Here is a 25,509-nt window from a genome sequence, read left to right as displayed (position 1 = left end):
GTTCATTTTCACTTTAGTTATAATTTTTTTCTTCAAAATAATTTTTATTCTCGGTTATGTGCACATCAAGATAACTGCTTTTTTGTTTACCGTTTCATAAATACTTTCCTTTCTATATTTCATATTTCTACTTTTCTTTAGTTTTCTCCCACTTCCTACCTTCTCTCATCCTGCCATCTCATTTGAACCTGTCCCTGCCCTTCCCAAAGTTGCCTCTTCTACTCTCTTCTGTCTCTGCTTCCCCAGTCGACCATTTCTCTTCCTCCTCGCTATCTAATCTGCTTCCTCCTTTAGCTTATCTTTTCCTTCCCCTCCAATCTTTTTTTTTTGGGGGGGGGGAAGAGGGCAAATGAGGATGGATACCCATTTCTTCCTGCTCCTTTGGGCTTCCAGCTCAGTCAGAACCAAGTCCTGGGATCCTGGTTCTATGAAAGGAATTACCTACTGGCTCCAGATTTTCAGGATAAGCTGATTCCATCCTGGTTTTACCCCACTGCATGTAGTCTTTCTCTGCTAATGAAATACAATAGGGAAACCAGAATTACAAGTCCCTGCATGCAATTTAATAAAATCGGGACTGGGGCAACCCATCCTAAAACTCTGGAGCCAGTTGGTAATCCTAGCAGTGAGCCTGCATTCGCAACTACCTGGTGATTTCCTCCCTTTTTCTTTAATCCCATACACCTCTCTTGGCCCAATCATCAGACCCCAGCAATCATGGGCCCTAAATCTGGCCACTAGGTGTTGTCGTTGCACGATGACTATGACCACCTCCCATCCAAGGGTTGTGGGCAATGTCTCTGCAGCATCCCTAGCCCCAACCAACATGGGAAGTGGAAGACCTGACCCAGCCATACCCTTGGTCTCTCCACAAGGTACGGTGCAACACCTGGTACTGGGGCACTAGGCTAACATAGTAAAAGGCAAATAAAGACCAAAGTCCCAGCTAGTCTGCCCAACAGCAATTTTATGCACATTTACCCACAGTAGATCAAATTCCAACATGGAATCCAATCCCCAATCCCACTGAATCCCCTTTAAGGTTGTAGCTGCTGCTCAGTGCAGTTTCTCCAGGTTTTGTTTTGTTTTTTTCACTTAAGTACTCTGAAAATTATCTGCCTTCCTCCCTCACCCAAAAAAATGGGCAAAGAGTTATGTGCTTAAAAATTCGCATATGCATGCATAAGTAGCCTGTACTCATGCAATCACTATTTTATAGACGTTGAAAGAATATGCACACTCTACATTTCATGCACACACATTCACACATAAAGAGAGGCAGTCTAGGGGCGGATTGGGGTATATGCACTCAAGTTGCTATTTAAAAGACATGCATACATTTGGCAAATTGCGTAATTTTACACCTGCTAATTATCTGGCATAATTGATATCAGACTTGTTTATTGTGTAGTACTGGCTGAGTGGGAGTTCTTTGTGAAGTGGATGGAGTTTAGGCTGAAGAACCAGGAGGATCTCAATGACTTGCAGAAGGGTAAGCTAATTGAGTAATTAGTAAACTGGTTAATTTCAATTATGGTAATACACACTCGAGACTCCTATCCACCCCTATACTAATTAATCCAAAATCAACACATAAGGGTAGTATATTAATCAATATTGATTATATTTGTTACATTACAATCCTTTAATAAATTATTCAAATACTGTTACATCCATAATTAGCAATAACATTGACATTTAATTACATGTACATATGTAGATCCAATTCATTAAGACACCCTCATTGTGCATACCCTCCCCTATTGCACTTATACTAATATCCCCTAAAATATCTCACATTCATCCTTCACATACATTCATCTAAGCCCTTCACAGGGCAGTGTTAAAATCAATAGTATTTAATTAATTTAATTTGTATTTTGTCTAACCAGTTATTCTTTCCTATCTCTTCCTTCTTCTCCAAGTTCTGTGACCCTTGTTAATTATAACTGTTTCCTTCGATCACCACAGTTTTAGTTTGATGTATTTAATGCACCCCGTTTCATGTAAACCAGCAAGATATGTCCTCATGATTGCCGGTATATAAAAACCTTAAATAAATAAATAAATAAATACCCTCCCCTCAATATAAATATTTTCACTCTCCCCTTAATATTTTACATGTATTAACACTTCCACAAACCAAGATATGTTCATACATTATCATGGTATTATCACATCATTATCATGACTGTGATAATACCAATATATGATAAAATAGTGGGTTATGATAATATCAAGATAAAATATTGTGGGTTGGTATACCCCAATATATAAAAAATGTATGAATAACATATCTTGGTTTGTGGAAGTGTTAATACATGTAAAATATTAAGGGGAGAGTGATAATATTTATATTGAGGGGAGGGTATTGATTTTAACACTGCCCTGTGAAGGGCTTAGATGAATGTATATGAAGGATGAATGTGAGATATTTTAGGGGATATTAGTATAAGTGCAATAGGGGAGGGTATGCACAATGAAGGTGTCTTAATGAATTGGATCTACATATGTACATGTAATTAAATGTCAATGTTATTGCTAATTATGGATGTAACAGTATTTGAATAATTTATTAAAGGATTGTAATGTAACAAATATAATAATCAATACTGATTAATATACTACCCTTGTGTGTTGATTTTGGATTAATTTCAATTATGCACACATTTTAAAATACACAGACTTGCACATATAGATTGGGTTTTACGTAAGTCTTACTTTGTTTTTGTACATAAAATATACGTACGTACATTTTTAAAACAGGTAGGAAAAGTCCATGTTTTCAATGCATTGCATGTAAGCATCCATAAGAAGTTATGTTATGAGGTAAAGATGCGCATATTTTATGATATACGCAGGTTATAAAATACGATCATAGATCCACAGGCATATATGCTGCCCCAAGTGGTGGTTTGAAAGTTATCCAGATAATGTGTAAAATATGCTTTCTGACAAAGTGGTACTACAGTGAAACGAATGCAGATGGAGAATCCAAAAACTATATCTGAACAAGAGAGAGGAGAGGCAGCACCTCTCGTGCAGCAGCAGTGCGAGGTCACATTCCAGACTTAAAAGCGTGAAGGAACTGGCACTGTTTTTACAGTACATTTGTTCACTCTCGCAATGGGCATAATCACAAAATGAACTTGGGCAATTTTCTCATCTGTCCTCATATTTTACATTTGTAAAGACAGGTACCCTCAGCCCCCCCCCCCCCCAACTCCCAAGGTAAAACATTTAGCAGTCACCCTTGCCTTACAGAATGCTGCATCCATCTCACCAGATTCTCTGTGCTAAAATTCTAGTGCAGACATTTCTGTAGTTGGGTATGCACACCACAGCTGTTGCTTCCTGAGGATCCTGAAACTAGTAATTAGGATTCATGCAGCCTCTTTATTCAAAGGGGAGTCCCAATCTGCTGGGCCAATATGGGGAGCACGAGGATCATGTGAAATATGTCAATGTGCTATTCAGTTGTGTTACAGGAAAGTCACATTTTTTTTTACATGCCATAAACTAATTCCCTGATAGTAGGGGAGAGGGGTGGTCATCTCGTGGCCCAAAACTCTACCTTGCTCTACTTAGAAACATGGTGGCAGAAAAAGAACCTCCAGTCTTAGACTTATCAGTTCAATCCTGCAGAAATGCAATTACAGCCAGCTCTAGAGAGGGTGGCATGGCAAATAAATGTTTGATGATCAGGTGGCAAGAAGAGAAGGAATAACATTATCATCCAATTACAGTTGGATCAAGCAGTGGCATAGGGCAATGACAAGTGTCTTGTTCAGGATCATGCAGTGGCATGGGGGAATCCTGAATTTGGATCCCAGCACTACTTCAATATACATCCAGAGCCACACATACACTTTTACACTCTCTCTCCCCTCTCCCTAATCCTGACTCCAGTACTCTCCCCTTTCCCAGTACTTTCCCCCTGCCATTCTCACCTCTCTCCCAACCGTAGTATTCTACCTCTTGTCTTCCCCCAGCCCAGTATGCTCCTTTTTCCGGACTCCAATGCTCTCCCCTCATAGGCAGATCCCACCAGCCTCTATCCGGCTTCTCCAATTCCAGTATTCTCCCCTTTCCAGGCCAACTCAGGCAATCTTCCCCACTAACCTAACTCGATCCTATACCTACCCCTTTTCCCACACTCCCTGAGGCTGGGGGGCTTTCTCCAGCCTGTGTGGGCCTCTGGCCATCTCTGTCTCCATCTTCATTCGCTCATGGGGGTTGCCCAGCTGTATCTTTTTAGGGCTGTGTGGTGCTGGCATAATTCCTGTGTTTTGTGGCCGGGAGAGGAGGCATTGCCCTCCTCAAACTATACCCATGTACATAGCTGACTGGGCTCCATCCCACCACTGAACAGCATGCTGCAGCATCAGTGCCAGTACCGTGAGTGAGTTTTGGCCAGTGGTGGGAAGATTTCTAGCCTCCCCTCAAGCCATCCAGGGAGGGAGAAAGAAAGCGAGCACTGGGAGTGCATGGTCCTCTTGCACTGCCCACTTCATTATGGATAGTAACTGCATGAGGAGCCAGTGGTGCAATGGGGGCCATGGCACCCACGGTAGTGGTAACTCTAGGCCGTACTGGTCATAGGGTTGCTATGGCTCCACGTGCACTGCCTCATCATGCATACTCTGACTAGCCGCCATTAGCAATTCCTGAATAGTTTGTGAAATTTCATTTTTGGATTCACTTTTGTTCTACCTCAGCTTTTTTTTTTTTAAGGTACAGTTTGAAACTACCACAAATGTGCCTCACCTTACATCAGTAAGAACAATTAGAGTTGTGTCAGTACTGCCTTCACACAGATGTCTCAGAAAAAGCATTACAGCTGATAGTTCTTTTACATTGAAAAATGACACAAAAAAAAATACAGCCTATCTAGTCTGCCCATCCACACCAACTATTCATCTTTACAATCCCTACTGCTCCCTCAGAAATCCTCTGCTTTCTTAAATTTGGAGACTGTCCTTGCCTCAACTACCCTCTCTGTATAGAAATATTTCCTTAGATTACTCCTAAGTCTACTCCCTTTCACCCTCATCACATGAGCCCTCGCTCTAAAGCCTCCTTTCTTTTGAAAGAGGCCTGTCTCATGTGCATTTATTCCCTGGAGGTACTTAGATGTCTATCATACCTCCCTTATCTTGCCTTTCCTCGCTACACTTCCTGGTCCCCCGCTGACCCAGCTGATCCCCTTCCCAAGCGAAATAGGTCCTCCTCTGCCCAGGCTTAAAATGCTGTCAGCCCGGGCGGAACACGGCAGGACAGCTGGAGTCAACGGCACCGACATGCTCTCTTCTTCCCACGCCCCGGAAGAGGAAGTGGTGAGCAGCAGGTGTGTGCGCGGGAAGAAGAGGCCATGCTTGTGCGGGCAGCATCGGCCCGAAGGATGAGCAGCACAGCTCAGATTAAAATGAGGAACAACATCAACCCTCACGGCCGATGGGACTCCTTTCTCCAAGAGGGCTGAAAATGAAGGAGGCTGCTGCTGCCTTTAGGATTGGGAGGAGGCTGCTGCTGCTAGTTCGGGGGGGGGGGGGGGCGGGGGGGGAGAGAGTGAGTGAATGAGCAAGCATCTGTGTTCGAGATCGTGTGTGTGTGTGTTCGAGATCGTGTGTGTGTGTGTGTGAGAGATCGTGTGTGTGTGTGAGAGAGAGATAGCATGTATGTGAATGATTGAGAGCCTGTATAGGTGAAAGAGTATGTATGTGATTGAGAGCTGGTTTAGGTGAGGGAGCATGTGAGTATATGATTGAGAGCCTGTGTGTAAATGCTAAACAGTATTATTTTTATTGTTAAGAATGACACAAGGAAAAGATACATATTGCATAAACTGTAAACATCCCATATCAAAACAGCACCAATTTCCAGCACTTAACAGTAACCACCTTACCTAAGAAAAGGCAACACTGAAAATATTACACCAGGCCTTAAGACACCAATACATCTCCTATTAGGAAAACAGACCAAGCTAGGCTGCTATACAGCCCTACACAGAAACCACACACCAGCAGAAAACCTCACCTGAATCACATGTGCTGACCCTCACCTAACAAAGAATAAAGAGACCAAAACGCATAACTAGAAGCGTACAGACAAAAACTGAAATGGAAACTGCAACAAACCAGGGTCTCTGTATGCAGTGTAACAAAGGAAAAAGAGAAACATCACCAGTCCTTATAAAACAAATCAAGAAATATAAAATCAATAGCAGCAAAACCATACTAACAAAAAGAACAGATTTCAAAACAGCTGATGAATGGAATATCCAATAATTAAAAGCTCATAAAAAATTTCTAGATACCAATAAAATATTTCAAAATAGCAGACACAAAGACCGAGTAATGAGAAATAATGATACAAAATTTTTTTTGCTCTGCATATCTGGGAACGTTTGATATCCAGGTGCCCTGAGATTGTTCTGAATTAGCAGAAGGAGAGATGGTTTGCTTACAACTTTCTCCCCTCTCTCTCTCACACTGGCTCTCAATCGCTCACATATACACATGCTTTTTCTCTCTCACATATAGGCTCTTAATTACACATTTACACACATGCTGTCTGTCTTTTCACGCTTACACACACAGGCTTTCAATCACACACATACATGCTGTCTTATTCTCTCACACACAGATTCTCATTCACATACTTACACACATGCTGGCCCCATCACCTTATCTACTTTATGTTTAGTCAGCTCCTCATTAGTACACTTTTCTGAAAATTGATTTTGAGGTTTACCTCACTTCCAATTTTATTTGTTTTATATGATCCTGCTTCTGGCCCTTCCACCGTGAACACCAAACAGAAATATTTAAGACAGTCCATGTTTTCCTCGTCAGCCTCTACATATTCCTTCCCCTTCACCTCTCAGTCTCACAATGTCACTTTTGCACTTCCCCCCTATTGTTAACATATCTAAAAATAAGTCTTCTTCTCCCGTTTTACTGTATTTGCTACTTTTTCTTCCATTTGCATCTCTGACAACTTTCCCAGATTCTCAGCTTTTCCACATATTATTGCGCCTCTCTTCCTCTTTCTGTGATCTCTTGTAGTTTATCATCACTGACCTTTTCAGCTAATTCTTTAGAAAATCACAGCGGTCTTTTTTCCCCTCTTTCCTTTGACTTTCCTGACAAAAAGGTTAGCTGCCCATATCTCATCATCTTTCAGGTTTCGCCCACTGCTCTTCTACCTACCCTAGATTTTCCCATCCAGCTTTGAGTTAACAACTCCTTTTGTCATTTTAACAAAGTTAGTTTTCCTGAAGTCTGTGGCTTTGTCATTGAATGAACCTCATCACTTGTGCTCTAATACCGAACCACGCCATCCGGCAATCGCTGGATCCCAGAGGATCGTCCATTACAACATCAGAAACGCTGTCTCCACTGGTGAGCACCAGGTCCAGTATCATCCCTCCATCCCCGCTGTGGTTTCTTTTACCACTTGACAATACAGTTCTCCCTGCTTCTCATTATGAAAAGCACAGAGAAGAATCTTTATTTTTGTTTTTGCTTAGGCAGAGCAGACGTGCAAGGAATACTGAGCAAACCTTCTGTGAGGCCTCCTGAGAAAGGACATCATATTTCTCCTTGAACAGGACCTCCTTCTCTTCCGGAGTAGCTGAATCCTCCCCGGTGCATTCAGAGTCACTCTCTCGATAGAGAGGGTAATGCTAAACAGGATTTAAAACATTAACAAGGTATTTACTTATTTTAGATTTGGCCAACGCCTTTTCATTGGTAGCTCAATACAAGTTACATTCAGGCACAATAGGTATTTCCTTGTCCTCAGACGGCTTACAATCTAAGGAGGTAATTTTCAAAATGATTTACATGCTTATATTAATGTTGGTTCAATAAACATTGATTTAAAAAGAAAAAACAAACTTGGGTTTTACATGTGTAAACGCATTTTGTGTGTGTGATATGCAATTTAATTGTCAATAGGTTTTATGCATGCAATTACATTTTAAGCACGTAAATTGGCTTTTGAAAATTGCTACAACATATGCCATTTAATTGTCAATAGGCTTTATGTGCACAAATGCACTTTTGAAAATTGCTGTGATAGTCTGTTACATTTATGCGCTTAATTCCTTTCAAAATTACCTCCTAAGTTTGTACCTAAGGCAATGAAGGGTGAAGTGTTTTGCCTTAGATCACAAGTAGCAGCAGCAGGATTTGAACTCTGGCTTCCTCAGTTCTCAGCTTCTGATCTAACCATGAGGATACTCCTCTAAGACAGCATGAGTACAGAACCGTTGCCCTTAAACATTACATACCATCCACATAAATTTCTCCTACCTCCCTCACCTGTAGGAGGATTGGTGCTGATGCAGGAATCTGTTCAACATTACTGCACTCTGTGCTGAGACGGTTCTGGCCACTCTGCAAAAATCAAGACAGAACATTTAGTCCCTCCTCTCTCTGATCTTGAGGCACATTCCATAGGTCAAAAAAAAGAGTCCATGAGAAAGCAAGGAATGAAGTCTGTAAGCAGCTAGAATTGGAGGGTCGAGAGGAAAGGCCATATGGTAATCCAAACCCTGGAGAAAATGGAGAAATTTAGACTAACCTGTTAATTTCTTTTCCTTTCATCCTGCTACACTGGTCCAGCAGATGGAGGCAAAGTACCAAGTCTCTCTCTGTAACATCATCAGTACTAATATGTGGTGCAGAACAGTTAAAGCCAGTATTCACATGACAGATGACAAATTATAGACATAACATCAATAGACTGCATCATTTTGGGAAAAGCCAAGATGGCGGCATGCTAGAGGACATCTTTGCCTGCTGAACCTTCTCTCTCCTTTCCTTTTTGCTTGCTATTTATGAAAATGCCTTCCAAAACACAATGGAAGGGTACATTTATCTTCCTGAAACCTCTTACCCTTTGGGACAGCAGCTGATAATATCATGCACATCCCTGTCCAGATGCCAGCCACAGCGAGGGAGCACTGAGGTCATCTGTGTAGGAAGCATCCTTGAGCCCTCTTGATCAGCCACTGCTGCCTGCACAGAGGTGCGGCTCAGTTTGCAGCCCCATAGCGCCTTGCAGTGACGCTAGCCACATTGGAAGGGGCTAGTGCAATGTCAGTGTCGGTGAAATAACCGTGCTGCCAGAAGATCATGAGGGAGAGAGCTTGGATGGTCCCCTGTCTCTCCCGTCAAGCTCTTTGGACTCTGGAAGTGTAGGATCAGTTGTGGGAAAAAGCTTTCTTTGGATTTGCCCTGGGAAAATCAGCCTTCTTCTCTTGGTGAGCTCTTTGTAGCTCCATTAAGGCCAGTGGTTGTGACATTGGACTTGCTATGGGAATTTTAGGTTTCGAGAAGCCCCTGAGCACTTGGTTCTTCCAAAATTGATACTTTGGGGCCAATGTAATAAGACCAACAGTGAAATCAGCACTTTTTTCAGTGCATATTTCTTTTAGTGCGCATGGCAAAAGAAGGCACCTCCAGGGGATGATATAAAGGGACAGCATGCAATTGAGATACGTGCAGAAAATCTGCACAAAACAAATATCCACACAGATCTGTGCGCCACAATGCATACTGAAGGCCCTATGCAATAAACTGCGCATAAACCCGCATTAATGCGGTTACCCATTATTGATTCTCAGTTGAAAGCCTTCCCCTTTCATAAGACTGTACTGAATTAGTGGTCCAGGAGTGGGACCGAGAGTGGATAAAGCAACGTCAAACCCCTTCATGATCCATCACCAACCGTGTGGGAGCTATAATGGCAGATGCCGGTTAGCAGGGAAATGCAGCAGAGATTTGGATGGGGCTATAAAAGGCACAAGGCTTACATCTCCCTCAGAGCCTCCTCTTACCCACTCAGGTATGAGACTGTCATCCAGATGCAGCTGGCCTCTGTGTCGGGAGTTATCTGCCCAAGGGTGCAGCAGCAACTACATGTTTCAAAATATAGTGACATGTGAGGTAGACGTGAAGCTGGGGTTAGCATTAGGCATTTCTGATATGTGCCTGTTCCTTTTCTTCTGGCTTTTGCTAATTCTTCGACCTCCAGACAGACGCTTAAACTTAACTCCTGCCCTGACCCAGGCACTAAAACACCTGCTTAAAAAAACCTGCACTAATACCAGCGCGGCTCTCTGCATTGCCCATAAATAGGTAATTGCCTCCTTTGCATGGCATTAACGTGGACTCATGCTAAACCAGTTGCAGCTTTTTGAGAGGGTTTGTGCGTATGTTTTTTCTGCGCTAACTGCGTTATTACATATATACATATGATTAGCAAGGGAAAATGTGCATAATAATCAGGAACAAAAACCCTCAGCAGGTTTACCGCAGTTTATTACATTGGACTCTTTGTCTTCTAAGTTTGAGCAGATGGTTTTTTTTTTTTTTTAATTATGATGGTCAAGTCTCTGTTTTAAATACTAAGGGCTGGATTTTCAAAAGGTTACGCGCGCCTATTTTAAAAAGGCCCGGCGACGCACACAAGTCCTGGGCTTTAAAAAGGGGCGGTCCGGGGGCGGGAGCCAGAGGCCTCCGACAGAGCGCCCAATGCTGCTGTGTTGGAGGATCGCCTGCCGGCCCGCACTTGCAGAGGCAGATGCAAAAGGTAAGAAAGGACAGGGGAGGGTAGAGGAAGGGGTGGGAAGGTCAGGTTAGGGGGAACGGGGGAAGGCAGCGCGGCTCAGCACGCGCAAGGTGCACGACTGTGCTCCCCCTTGCGCGCGCCGACCCCGGATTTTATAACATGCGCACGCATGTTATAAAATTGGGCGTACATGTGCGCGTGCAGCTTCTCCTGAAATTAAAGAGCATTATACCTTGTTGGTTTCCACTATTTTTTCCTCAAGATTTGGGCAGCGTAATGCGAAAGTACTTCAGGAATTTATCTTCTCCATTTTACTGCCGGATTGTGCAGATTTTCCCTAATCTTGCACGTGTGACTCCAGATGGAAGAAAGAGCTTTCTTGCTTTTAGACAAGAGGCTATTCCTTTAGGTTGTTCCTTCATACTTTGTTATCCGTGTAAAGACATCATTAAGTACAATAATAATTGTTTCATCTTTTTTTCTCCTGAACAACTAAAAGTATGTTTGGACTCCAGAAGACCTTTAATATCTTCTCCAGTGTCTAATTAATTATTATGGGCATTATTTAATTATGCATTATTGAAACATGCTATGCTAGTTTCTATGAAGATTTCCTGGATATTCTTTGACTCCTTACCATGTTACTGTAAGATTCAGTAATGGTTGCTTTTATTTTCTTTGGTTATCTGCTATATTTTATGCTATATTCTCTTATATTACCATATACAAATGGTCCATGTATTTCCTAACAAATTTAAATTCTTTTGCTATGTATGTAAAATTTCATAAATAAAAAGTAAAAAAAAAAACACCACCAATATTAATCTTCTAACATACCAATAAAGTAAAAAAAGAATGTTAGAAAATCCTCTAGTTAAAAATACCTCTTCTACCTCAAAAATGAAATAAAATAAACTTTAAACTAATTTAGGGAAGACTGAACAACATTTTTGCAAATATACCTTATAAAGTTTATTTCCAAAATCATCATATATTCATTACAACAAAGAAACTCTTCAAAATCACTAGGACCTTAACATCCCGGGAGGGTTATGGACTGGTGTAGCATAGCAAGACAAAAGGAAAGGAAATTAACAGATAAGTCTAAATTTCTCCTTCCTTGCATCTATTACACCAGTCCACACAAGTAAGAATTACCAAAGCTCAACTAATTTGGGAAGGAAGAAGTTATGGCCATTCTAACACCACCTGCTCCAAAAGCAGCATCCTCCTTAGCATGAACATCTAATCTATAATGCTTAGTAAAAGTGCAATAAAGAAGATCTCATAGCCACTTTACAAATATCCTCTGGATGCTTGGCTATTGCTTCCGACCAAGAAGAATGTGTTCGAAGGACCTCATGAGCCCATCAACACTTTAGCTAGGTGGATTAAAGAGATGATTGTTTCACCTTATATGTTAAAGTAGCTTTAAAGGCTGCCTCACCTTTGCATAATCCTCCATACAAAACAACTTGTCTGACTTATGAAAAGAATTTGTGACTTCTAGACATCTAAGAAGAATTCAATGATTATCTAATAACCTTAAAGACTTGCTGATGCCCTGACACCCTTCCTTAGAAAAGGATAACAGAGAAATAGTTGGATTTAGGTGAAAACCTAAAACTAGTTTTCCCAAAAATAATGGGACTCAAACAGTAACAGGGTCTGTGCTCTATATGTGTGACTGAAGAGAAGTATTGTTGTATATAGGTTCTGTGTTAGGATTGTAGTAGTCCAGCTTATTCTGTTTTTCCACTAGAAGGTGTATTGGTGTTTTAAGCTCTGGTGGAATATTTGCAGTGTTGCCTTTTTATGCAGGGTGGTTGTTTGAGTTCTGGGAGTTTATGCTATGTTGATATAGCAGGTTTGCTACATAGTTTGAGTGACTTTTTGCAGGGTTTGGAGTTATTTCACAAAGTTCCTGTTCGACTAAGTTTAAAGTCTAATTTTAATATAACTTTATTCATTTTTTTATAATTTTTTAAATTAAGTTTTAAAAAACTATCCCAAGAAAAATATAGAACTACAGTCACACACACCAGTAAAGAAGTAAAAGAAAAACCAGAAATATCTAGAAGTGAGAATTAATCACAAACCACATCGGGGAGAGTCATCAACAAAGAAAAAAACAAGAAAAAAATTAGCCATTCTTAAACAATTGGACCAATATTATTACCCTGAATGTTTAATGCCACCACCATGTACAATCACCTTGTTAATCAGGAAATTATACAGTTGAACCACATCATAGAAAACATATCTGTTACCCTGATATTTAAGCATATCTACAACCTTCTGTTTTCTTGCTAAAAATAATTTATAGCGGAGCTGATGTCCTTAGTTACATCAGGAAAAATAGAGATTTTTTTGGTCATAGAACACACATTAAGCTAAAAAAAGCTTCAATACCAATTGTTTATCAGATTCCTTAGAGAACTCCACCAAAAGAGTTGTTCTATCCTCTATAGTAGCCCATCTAAACTCCTACTCACCATCCCGAACATCATAGCAAAGCCCTTAGCAGAGATCATCAATCGCTCGCTAACCCAAGGCCTAGTACCAGACACACTGAAACTAGCCACCCTCAAACCTCTCCTCAAAAAACCCAACTTGAACCCTGCAGACCCGGCTAATTTTCGCCCCATCGCTAACCTACCATTTGTAGCCAAACTTATGGAGAGGATAGTCAAACAGTTATCTGAATACCTAGAAGATCACAAGATCCTCACAACAGCCCAATTCGGATTCCGCAAATCCCTTAGTACGGAATCCCTCCTAACCTCTCTAACTGACAGAGTCCTCGCAGGTCTGGAGAAAAAGACCCCATACCTCCTGATTCTTCTCGACCTATCAGCTGCGTTTGATACCGTAAAACACTCTTATCTTAATAGATCGGCTCTCAGACATAGGCATCTCAGGATCAGCCCTGGGATGGTTCAGATCTTTCCTTCATAATAGGATATTCAAGGTCAGAATCAGCAACAAGGATTCCCTCCCGGTCAAGTCCACTTTCGGAGTTCCTCAAGGATCCTCCTCTCCCCTACCCTTTTTAACATCTATCTTCTCCCCTTATGTCACCTACTCTCAAGTCTTAAGGTCACACACTTCATATACGCAGACGATGTCCAGATTCTGCTGCCAATCACTGACTCCATCTCCAGCACCATCAACTTCTGGAACAATTGTCTACAGTCCATAAACTCACTCCTCTCTAGCCTTAACCTAGTACTTAATACGTCAAAAACGGAACTTTTGCTAATCACTCCAGATGAGAACCTTCAGCCTACCAACAACCTAACCACACCTCCAATGATCAATTCCACTCAAGTAAGAGACCTTGGGGTTACCTTAGACAATAGGCTGAACCTCAAAGAATTTGTCAAGAACACAACGAAAGAATGCTATTACAAACTACACATTCTGAAAAAGTTGAAACCTCTCCTACATTTTCAGGACTTTAGAACAGTCCTCCAAACAATTCTATTTTCTAAAATCGATTACTGCAACTCTCTGCTTATAGGCCTTCCAGCCATCACCACCAAACCTCTACAAATGTTGCAGAACTCCGCTGCCAGGATTCTTACTAACACCAGCAGAGGTGAACACATAACACCCATACTAAAAAACTTACACTGGCTCCCTATCAGATCCAGAATCATTTTCAAAGTGCTAACTATAACACACAAGACCATCCATTCCCAAACATCACTTGATCTAAGCTGTCCACTGCGTCCACATGCATCATCAAGACCAATCAGAACCAGTTACTTAGGCACCTTACACGTACCTTCAGCCAAGTCCTCACTCAAGAAACGTGCATTCTCGACTGCCAGCCCCCTCCATTGGAATGCCCTCCCCACGGACATTCATCTTGAAACCTGTACTCGAACATTCAAAAAGAAACTCAAAACCTGGCTCTTTACAAAAGCCTTCACTTAAAGTTTTCGCTCAGAGACACGTCCCAGAACTAGACTCATTCACGCATTTCATAATCACGTTAACCAGATGTCTGATGCCGCATCTCTTAATTGTATTTCTTGGTCTCATATTCCCAATCGTTAAATTTACAGCATGCTACACCAATACCTTTTAAGTCAGATGTAACCTCAGCTTTGAAGTCTACAAACCTTGAAGATGTAACCGTTAGTTCTTGTAGATTTAAACATTATTCTGAAGATGTAAACTTAGATTTTGAAGACTAATCTGTAAGCATTTGTATTCATTGTAAGAATTTGTATTTATTATTTAGCTATTTACATTGATCTGTTACCACTTGGTCCTGTTCTCTCCTTTACCTCAAGTTCTAAGTTCCTACAAAGTTAGCCTTGTTATTTTATACCCACTTGTTTGATGTAATTTTCCAATATTGGTTCTGTGTAAACCGAAGTGGTATGTACTAGTACATGAACTCCGGTATATAAAAGCCTTTAAATAAATAAATAAATATAGAAAAATCTGAATTCTCCAACAAACCTGTCAAATCAAAAGGATCTTCTTTAGGGGCACTTGCCACCGTCTCATAAGAAAAAGTAATATGCTTTAATAATTGAAGGAGTAGTCTTTTTAGAAACACCAAGATGGTTTTGAAAAAAATCCCCCAAGCATCTCCAAAGGAGAAACAACTGAACATCTAGGGAACGTCAACATCCTTAAATTACGTCTTCTGACGTAATTACCAAGATTTTCTAATCTTCTCTGTAAATTAGCATTTTTCTCAGTAACAGGTGAAATCCTATCCTTTAAGACAGTCAGTTTCTCAGCATGTGCCTATATTTTTTGAGATTGATCATTAAGTAAACACAGACATGTTCCCCATTGAGTTCATCATAGAGTCAAACGTGGATGATAGGATAGTTTCCAACTTCATGACGACAACCCACAAGAGAGCCAGCTATATTGTAGCAGGCTTTTCCAGATGACTCAAAGGAGTAGAGGAACCCAAAAGGCACAACTGAGTTACCTCACTTTGGGCAATGGGAGCAGAAATTTCAGAACCTGCAACCTTGTCCAGCAAATCCAGTTGACTTGAGGTCCTAACCCTGGGGGGGGGGGGGGTGTGTGGAGAGATAGGTCAACCCCTGAATCAGAAGGTCCAAGCTCAACAGCACCCGGAACACCTTGGGCTAGTGAATTGTAAAACCGCTAAAGTGGGCTGAAATACAGAGGAGAGAGAAGGACTAGGTGGAAAGTTCCTCACACAGCCTTTCATCTTTTTACCCATGGAAGAGATTTTTATCAAGAAACAGTATTGTAAGTTCACTGCAAAAGCATGCAAAGGAGTGAGCCCCTTTGGCATGCGGCTTCAGCACGACAGCAGCGGCATGTTGCTGCACGCTGTGCTTTAAGGCACCAGTAAATGACGTCATCAAGGGTTCTCCCCTCTTCCAGTGGCTCAGGTGTCTTCAGCGGTGGCAGGGGTCACAGGATGGAATACTGTGCAGGGAACAACTAGCATACTCTCCCACCTCAATTGCTGCACGCCGCACTTTAAGGCACCGTAGATGTTGCCACCAAGGGCTTTCCCCTCTCCCAGCAGCTCAGGTGTCTTCAGCGGTAGCAGCAGGCACTGGATGGAACGACGTGCAGGGAGATGACCAGCACACTTTAACCAATATAACTTTATTCTTTACTTTTCCTGTCTTTATATCCCTTCAGATAAAGACTCCAGAACTAAACACAGTACTCCAAATGAGGCCTCACCAAGGACCTGCACAAGGGCATTATCACCTCCTTTTTCTTACTGGTTATTCCTCTCTGTATGCAGCCCAGCATTATTCTGGCTTTAGCTATCACCTTATTTTGCCATCTTCAGATCTCCAGACACTATTACCCCAAGATTTCACTCCTGGTCCGTGTACATCAGTCTTGCATCTCCCAAAACATACAGCTCTTTTGGATTCCACACCTCAGATGCATGAGACTGTACTTCTTAGCATTGAATTCCAGCTGCCAAATCTTCGACCACTCTTCCGGCTTTCTTAAATCTCTTTTCATTCTCTCCACTCCTTCAGGTGTGTCCACTCTATTACAGATCTTAGTATGATCTGCAATAGGCACATTTTACCTTCTATCCCTTCCGTAATGTCACTCACAGATATTGAATAGAACCAGTCCCAGCACCGATCCCTGTGGCACTCCACTTAACATGGTTCTCTCTTCAGGAGTAGGTTCCATTTACCATTACATTCTCTCTCATATCAGTCAACCCGTTTTTAATCCTTGCCACCACCTTAGCACTCACTCCCCAAGCTTCTTGTTTTATTCATAAGCCTCATATGTGGGACCATATCAAAAGCTTTGCTGAAATCCAAGTAGATCACATCTAGTGCTCTTCCTTGATCCAATTCTCTAGTCACCCAATCAAAAAAATCAATCAGATTTGTCTGACAGGACCTTCCTCTGGTGAATCCATGCTGCCTCCGGTCTAGCAACCCACCAGATTGTAGGTAGTTCACTATCCTTTCCTTCAGCGGAAACTTCATTAATTTTCACACCACTGAGGTGAGGCTAATCTGCCTATAGTTTCCAGCCTCCTCTCTGCTACCACTCTTGTGAAGCAGGACCAGCACCGTTCTTCTCCAATTCCATGGTACCACTCCTGTTTCCAGGGATGTATTGAACAGATCCCACCAGCACATCTCTGAGCTCTCTCAGTATCCTGGGGTATATCTCATCCAGCCCCAAAGCCTTTTCTACTTTATTTGCCTAGCTCCTCCCATACATTCTCTTCTGTAAAGAGAGTTTTGTCTACTCCATCCCCATCTATGATCTTGTTAATCAGCAACGAGCCTTCTCCAGGGTCTTCTTTAGTGAATACCAAACAAATATTTGTCTAATATTTCTGCCATTTCTTCATTACTCTCCACACATTGCTCCTTGTCACCTTTCAGTTTCACTACACCACATCTGACCTCCCTTCTTTCACTGATATATCTGAAAAATGTTTTGTCTCCTCACTTTACATCTTTGGCCATCCTTTCTTCTGCTTGACCTTTTGTTTTCCTTAATTCTTTCTTTATCTCCCTCAGTTTTAACAGATATTTTTCCCTGTGTTCCTTTTTTTTGGGATCCTTTATACTTCTTGAATGTGTTCTTTTTGCCTTTATTTTTTCAGTCACTTCCTTAAAGAACCAGATCGGTTTCCTTTTTCTTCTTACTCTTCTTTACTTTCCTAACATATAGATTTGTTGCCTTTGTAATAGCTCCTTTTAATTTAGCCCACTGTTTTTCAACCTCATCCACTTTCACTCAGTCTTCCAGTTCTTCCTCCAGATACGTCTCCATTTTGACAAAGTCTATTTTTGAAATTCAAAACTTGAATCTGTGTGTTTTCTCGGTATCTTATTTGCAAAATCAAATCATACCATCTGATGATCACTGGTGCTCAAGTGAACTCCTACCTGAACATTAGAGACATTATCATTAGTAAGCACTAGATCGAGTATCACACCCTCTTTCGTGGGTTCCATTACCATTTATTTGAACAAAGCCCCTTAAAGGGCATCCACTCTCTCTCTACTTCTCGTAGATTTTGCAGAAGGGATACTCCAATTCACACAGGCAGATTAAAATCTCCAGTGCGCAACACTTTGCCCTTCTTTCCTAACTTTTGGATGTGTTCTATGAGTTCTCTGTCCAGTTCTTCTGAGTCAGTGGCCTGTAGATCACCCCAATAAAAATGAAAGTACCATCTTCTTTTCTTTAGGATGTTCCACTGTGTTTCTTCTCTACCCCACATCCCTTGCAATTCGATTGCTTGGATATTGTTTTTGACATAAAGAGCTACTCCTCCCCTTTTCTGGCCTCTCTGCCCTTTCTTAGCAAGTTATAGCCTGGGATGGCCATATCCCAATCATGAGAATCGGTGAACCATGTCTCCGTAACCACAATAATGTCCAAGTCCGCTTCCAACATTAGAGCCTGCAAGCCCAGGATTTTGTTACCCAGACTATGAGCATTTTTAGTTATAGCTTTCCAGCTGCTCTTCCTAGTCAACTTTTCTACATTTTTGAACTGATTGATTTTGTTACTTTTTCTTCCCTCTTCCTGTTTTGCTTGGGAGTGACATGCCAAGTTCCCTGGCCACCTCCTGCCACCCCGGTTCCTTAGTTTAAATGCCTGATAATGTATGATCTAAATTTTTCACTTAGCATCCTCTTTCCTGCCATTGATAAATGTAACATTTAATTCAAAAAGAGGATAGCATATATCTTTTAATCATTTATTAATACAAAACTTCATTAGATAATTTCAAAAAATGTGTCCAATTTAAAACAACACACACATCCCTACACACTCATACCTTAAAAATATACATTTCAAGGAAGGTACACATAAAAACCCCTTTAATACCCGTAATAACTTGATACAAAACCATTATACCCTGTGGGAAAAACCCACTTACAGTCTATCTATACACATTTATCTACGACGAACAAACTCCTCAAGTGTCTCCTTCCTTCTTGGCGCTATATTTGAATTTATGTCTGGCTTGTCTCGATGGGGGTTGATAACATCGAGACAAGCCAGACATAAATTCAAATATAGCGCCAAGAAGGAAGGAGACACTTGAGGAGTTTGTTCGTCGTAGATAAATGTGTATAGATAGACTGTAAGTGGGTTTTTCCCACAGGGTATAATGGTTTTTGTATCAAGTTATTACGGGTATTAAAGGGGTTTTTATGTGTACCTTCCTTGAAATGTATATTTTTAAGGTATGAGTGTGTAGGGATGTGTGTGTTGTTTTAAATTGGACACATTTTTTGAAATTATCTAATGAAGTTTTGTATTAATAAATGATTAAAAGATATATGCTATCCTCTTTTTGAATTAAATGATATAGTACTTATAGAGGAGTTAGTTCTATTCACCCAGTGTATATACATTGATAAATGTAAGCCATTATCATCATATAATCTTTTATTGCTCATTACACCGCCCCAGCATCCAATGTATCCAAATCTTTTACACCAGGTTTTGAGCCAGGCACTGAAGTTATCTATATGACATGACCTTTTATTTCCCTTTCCATGAACAAGTAATACGTTTGAAAAGGCAATAGTCTTTGCCATGTGTCTAATCTTTTTCCCTAGATATTGGAAATCTTTCTGTACTTTATGGGTATCATTTCTAGCAAGATCATTGGCCCCAGATGGATTATAACATTGATATCAGACTTCTTACTTTCTTCTATAATTGTGCTGACCACCTTGTTTGTATTTCTGCTAGCTGAGGATCCTGGAAAGCATTTAAACCATTGTGTCCCCATCATAATGAGTTCCTAAATTGATTCCTTTGATTGAATCTCCCAGCAGAAGCAGCTTTCATTTGGGTATTTAATCATGTTGAAGGGTTTCTGGGTGCACTGTATGACTACTTCCCTTTGAGGTATTTCATATTCTGTTATTTGGACGTCTTCATTTTCCAATGCAGAAAATGCATTATGTAAGGGTATCAGTGGGGAGAGGTGGTGTCTCTTCATCGCAGGCCTTATTCTGCCAGAGCCTAATGTAATCCAATTTTTCCTGGGATTCTAAATCCTGGATGTCCGGCTTCTCTATGGAAGTGGTGATGGATACTCAGGTTGCTTCAAAGTTGGGGAAACTGGGTATCTCAGAGTCTCAGGTCTAGTTCTACCAGAGCCCATTGTAAACCAATTATACCTGGGTTTCTGAATCGTCTGTGGGAGTGCAAAGAGAGATTCTGGATGCTGGAAGAAAGAGGAGGTTATTCGAAATTTGGACAATTTCTCTTTCAGGTGAATTAGCTCCTTATTCATGGCACACAGCTAAAAGCAAATTGGACAATCCTTAATTCTCTAGATGATAGGCCTTGGGACATAAGCACCACAATTGTTGCACTGAATAAAGGACATTTTGCTAATAGTGACTAATAAACAAGTTGTGAGATTGGTATTCTGGTCCTATATGATTCACTAATCTGAGGCCTTGGAAGAACTATTCAAGAAGAAAAAAAACTCTAAGGGTGGGAGTGAGAAGGGAAGGTGGAAGAAGACAAACAGAAAGATGATAGCAATATATATTGGTAAAAGTAAAGAAAGTTATATTAAAATTAGACTTTAAAATTAGCCAAGCAGGAACAGGTAAGATGTTGGGAGACATATACAGGATGCTGCAAAGTAGGGGAGGTTATTTGAATCTTGTATAATATCTACTTCAGGTGATCTATCTACAATCCAATGGGTTACAGGATACGAGACACAACATGGTTTTATCAGAGGAGGTCCTGTCAAATAAATCTGATTGTTTGTTTGTTTTTTATTGAGTGACTAGAGAATTGGATCAAGGAACTGCACTCAATGTAGTTTACTTAGATTTCAGCATGGCTTTTGATACAGTCCTGAATAGGAGGCTCATGAATAAAATGAGAAGCCTAGGAATGGGTCCCAAGGTGGTGGAATAAATTACAAATTGGCTGACTGACAGACGTCAGCGAATAGTGGTAAATGGAACCTACTGTGAAAAAAGAAAAGTGATAAGTAGAGGTCCTCAAGGATCAGGTTCAGTATCTTTGTGAGCAATATTGTGGAGGGATTAGGAGGTAAAATGTATCTTTTTGCAGATGACACTGACATCTGCAACAGAGTGGATACACCTGAAGGAGTATAGAATAAGTGACCTAGGAAAGCTCGAGGAATGGTCAAAGGTTTGGGCGATTTTTGAACACGTCTCTGCTTAATAAACATTTGGAAAAAGATCAGGCATCTATTGTTTGTGTTTATCCTTACGGCTATCATAGATCGCCTACCTCTTTGTTTTCTTAGAATAAGTGACCTAGGAAAGCTCGAGGAATGGTCAAAGGTTTGGCAGTTGGGATTCAATGCCAAGAAGTGAAGAGTCATGCATTTGAGCTATAGCAATCCAGAGAAGTTGTACATGATGAGAGGCGAAAGACTGATGTGCAGGGAATAGAAGAGAGACCGCTGGTCGATAGTGTCTAATGATCTGAAGGCAGCAAAGGAAAGTGACAAGGCAATGCTAAGGCCAGAAGTACACTGGGCTGCATCGACAGAGGTATAACCAGTAGGAAAAGGGAAGCGATAATGCTGTTCAGTTCCTTGGAGTATTTTGTTCAGTTCTGGAAACTACAAAATGGAAGTGTCCAGAGAAAGGCAACCAAAATTGTGTGGGGGTCTGTATGGAGAACCATATTAGACAGAAAGACCTAAATATGTATACCCTGGAAGAGAGGAGAGAGAGGGGAGATATGCTACAGATTTTCAAATACTTGAATTAATGATGCGCAAAAATTAAATCTTTTCCAATGGAAAGGAAATTGTAAAACTAGGGTTAAGATATGAAACTCCAAGGGGGAAGACTCGGGAACAATGTCAAGAAATATTTCTATATGGAAAGTTTGGTGGATGCACGGAATTTCCTCCCAGAAGAGGTAAAGACCAGAACAATAATGAAATCAAAAGGGCCTGGGACAATTATTTGGGCGTAAAGAGCCAATGAAGAAAATGGAGAAATTACTTACCTGATAATTTCATTTTCCTTAGTGTAAACAGATGGACTCACGGCCAGTGGCTTTATGCTCCCCTGCCAGCAGATGGAGAAGGAGCAAGCTGACGTCACAGTATATATAACTCCTGCAGAAACCCCAGCCTGCCAGTATTCTCTTCAAAAGCAACTGTGAACAGACTAGCAAAAAACTTGATTAAAAAACAGGCAACCATAACTATACTCAACAATAAACACTGAACTTACGTAAGATGCTAGGTTCCCCAATCTAGGGACTGGATGAACACTTACCAGTAATCCCTTGGGACCCCTAACCCCAGAGGAGGACTATTGACACACTCATGCGGTAGCCGAGGGCAGGAAACTGAGTCCATCTGTCTACACTAAGGAAAACAAAATTATGAGGTAAGTAATTTCTCCATTTCCTAGTGTGTAGACAGATGGACTCAGGACCAGTGGGTCCAGCCCACGGTCCAGCGAATATCACACGTTAAAGGCTGCGTCCTTCTGGGCCTGTACATCCGGATGATAAAACCCGGAAAAAGCGTGTAAGGAGGACCATGTCATAGCCTAGCAAATATCAACAGGAGACAACAAACTAACCTCCACCCAAACTAACCATGACACTGCTTAAGCCCTAGTGGAATGAGCCCAAACCTGAGTAGGCAATGGCTTTTCCGCATCCATATACACTGCTGTAACCACTTCCTTAATCCAGTGAGCTATGGTAGCCCATGAAGCCAAAGCGCCCTGCTTACACTTATTATGGAGCACAAATAGGCAATTCGTCTTTCAAAAAGGTTCAGAAACCTCCAGATACTGCACGACTATTCTCTTGATATCCAAGGAGCACAAGAAGCGATACTCCTCCGCATCCCTGACCTTATCCAGGGACGGCAAGGAGATGGATTGATCCAAATAAGTCAGACACCACCTTGGGCAAGAAGGATGGAACGGTATGCAGCTGTAACACTCCTGGAGCCACCCAAAGGCACGGTTCCCGGCAAGAAAAGGCCTGCAGCTCAGAAATTCAACGCACAGTACATATAGCTACCAGGAACACTATCTTCAAGGTCAACAACTGCAAGAAAAAGCTACGCAATGGTGGGAACGTAGGGCCCACCAAAAAAATCCAGCACCAAGTTAAGACTCCAAAAAGGAACCAGTAACTGCAAGGGAGATCAAGATGTTTCATACTCTTCAAAAAACAGACCACATCAGGGTGAGGCAACAAGGAGCCACCATTCAACCGGCCTCAAACAGGCAAGAGCTGCAACCTGCATCTTCAAGAAATTAAGAGCCAAACCTTTATTCAACCCATCCTGCAATAAATCCAGAATGAGTGAGATCTTAACTGAACGAGGAAGAACACTGCACTCCTCACACCAGGCCTCAAAAACTCTCCAAACCTGTACATAAGCTAAAGAAGTAGAGAACTTGCGAGCGTGGAATAAGGTGGCAGTCGCCACAGAGGAATAACCATGCTTCAACAGGCGAGCCGTCTCAAGGGCTAAACTATAAGACAAAACAGAGTAGGATCCTCGTGGAGAACCGGTCCCTACTGTAACAGATCCATGTGCAGTGGAAGATGAAGGGGGATTTCCAAAAGGAGTCTTCGCAAATCTGTATACCACAGATGCCTGGGCCAGTCCGGAAGACCCCCAGCAATCCACAATCAGCTGAAACGCCTCAGCTGCCAACACCCATTCTTCATGGTTCCAGACTCTCCCTGCTTAGAAAGTCTGCTCTTACATTCTTTTCCTGCAATGTGAGAGGCCGAGATCATCTGCAGATGACCTTCTGCCCATTTCATAAGCTGGCCTATTTCCTACGACACTTGCCGGCTCTTGGTTCCTTCATGACGATTGATGTAGGCCACCATCATCGTGTTGTCAGACATCATGCGGACTGCGTGACCCCGCAGCCCGTGACTGAACTGCACGCATGCCAGCTATACCACCCAGGCTTCCAGGTGATTAATGTTCCAGCAGGACTCTTTGGCAGTCCAACACCCTTGGGGCCATGAGCTCCAGACAGTGAGACCCCAACCTTGGAGACTCACATCTGTCGGGAGACCCAATCAGGTCAGAGAGGATAAGGAAACTCCCTTTCTCAGATGATCCTCCTGCAACTACCACTGGAGGGGGGGAAATATTTCCATCAGCAAGTGGAGCCAAACTGCATAGTCCTGAGTTTGCAGGTTCCATCGATACAGTAGAGAGTGCTGAAGACGACGCATATGCGCCCTCGCCCATGGCATCACTTCCAGGGTCACCACCAGACTGAGCACATATAGGTAGGACCACACTGTCGGGAGTATGGCGTTCAGCAACTTGAGACATCAATTTCTGAATCTGAACTTCCAGTAGGAAAACTCCTATCGGACCCCCAGATATTCCAACAACTGGGATGGCTGAAGATTGCTCTTGGCCAGGTTCACCATCCAACTAAGCTCCTGCAATAAGGAAATCACCTTGTGTGTCATCAGGCGGCTCTCTTCCTGAGACTTGGCTCAAACCAGCCAGTCGTCCAAATACGGGTGCACCAGGATCCCTTCTCTTCGCAAGGCCGCTGCTACCAACACCATAACCTGGGAAATGTTCTAGAAGCAGTGGTTAAAACCAAAGGGCAGTGCCCGAAACTGATAATGGCACCCCAACACTGCAAAGTGGAGATAACATTGGTGTTCCAATCGGATGGGAGTATGAAGGTAAGCCTCTGATAGATCCAGGTAGGTCACAAATTGCACCAAATGTACCACCATCATCACAGAGTGTAAGGTTTCCATGCAAAATGAGTCACCTTCAAATGAAGGTTGACCTTCTTGAGATCCAGGATGGTATGAAAGGAGCCCTCCTTCTTGGGCACAACAAAATAAATAGGAATATCACCCCATACTTTGAGACATGGGCACCAGAACCAGAGCTCTCAGCCTGAGGAGCCTTTGAAGGGTGAACTCCACTGCCTGCTTCTTCTGCGGGGAGTGTCAAGGGGACTACATGAACACGTCCCGAGGAATACTGTGAAATTCCAGGACATATCTTTCTCATATCACCTCCAGGACCCACTGATCCGCTGTGATCTCGACCCTCCTCTGATGAGAGAGAAAGACATCCCCCTAACCTCTTATTCATGAAGGTGGGTCAGCAAACCTTCATGGGGAAGCTCAGGAAGGTCCAACTGGGCCCACTCCTCTCTTCAGCTGTTGGGGCCGAAAAGTCTGAGACCTACTGAAAAGCCAAGTCCACTGAAAGGTTGACCCTCTGCAGGGACAAAACTGCTTGGAATCCCGGAGACAACCCCTCATATCAAAGGGGCACTGTAACTGCTTCTTATCTTCTGGCAACCAAGGAAATGGAGATTCACCCCACTTGCTGACTAGTTTTTCCAACTCGCTCCCAAATTAGAGCGAGCCTTTAAAGGGCATCTTGGTAAGATTTGC

General features: G+C 41.9%; 1 protein-coding gene across 1 annotated transcript in view; it reads right to left on the bottom strand.

Annotated features, from left to right (window-relative positions):
* The window catches only part of MPPE1 (metallophosphoesterase 1), a 116,401-nt gene that overhangs the window by 18,738 nt on the left and 72,154 nt on the right, over window positions 1-25,509 (bottom strand). Inside the window, exons 6-7 of the mRNA XM_029590981.1 lie at window positions 8,328-8,402; window positions 7,565-7,687 (exon numbers count right to left, since the gene is read on the bottom strand). Of these exons, the coding sequence (XP_029446841.1) occupies window positions 7,565-7,687; window positions 8,328-8,402 (198 nt within the window). The remainder of the gene's footprint in view (window positions 1-7,564; window positions 7,688-8,327; window positions 8,403-25,509) is intronic.

Source organism: Rhinatrema bivittatum, chromosome 2, assembly GCF_901001135.1.
Source record: "Rhinatrema bivittatum chromosome 2, aRhiBiv1.1, whole genome shotgun sequence".
Taxonomy (NCBI): domain Eukaryota; kingdom Metazoa; phylum Chordata; class Amphibia; order Gymnophiona; family Rhinatrematidae; genus Rhinatrema; species Rhinatrema bivittatum.
This window is presented reverse-complemented; position numbering and strand designations above follow the sequence as displayed.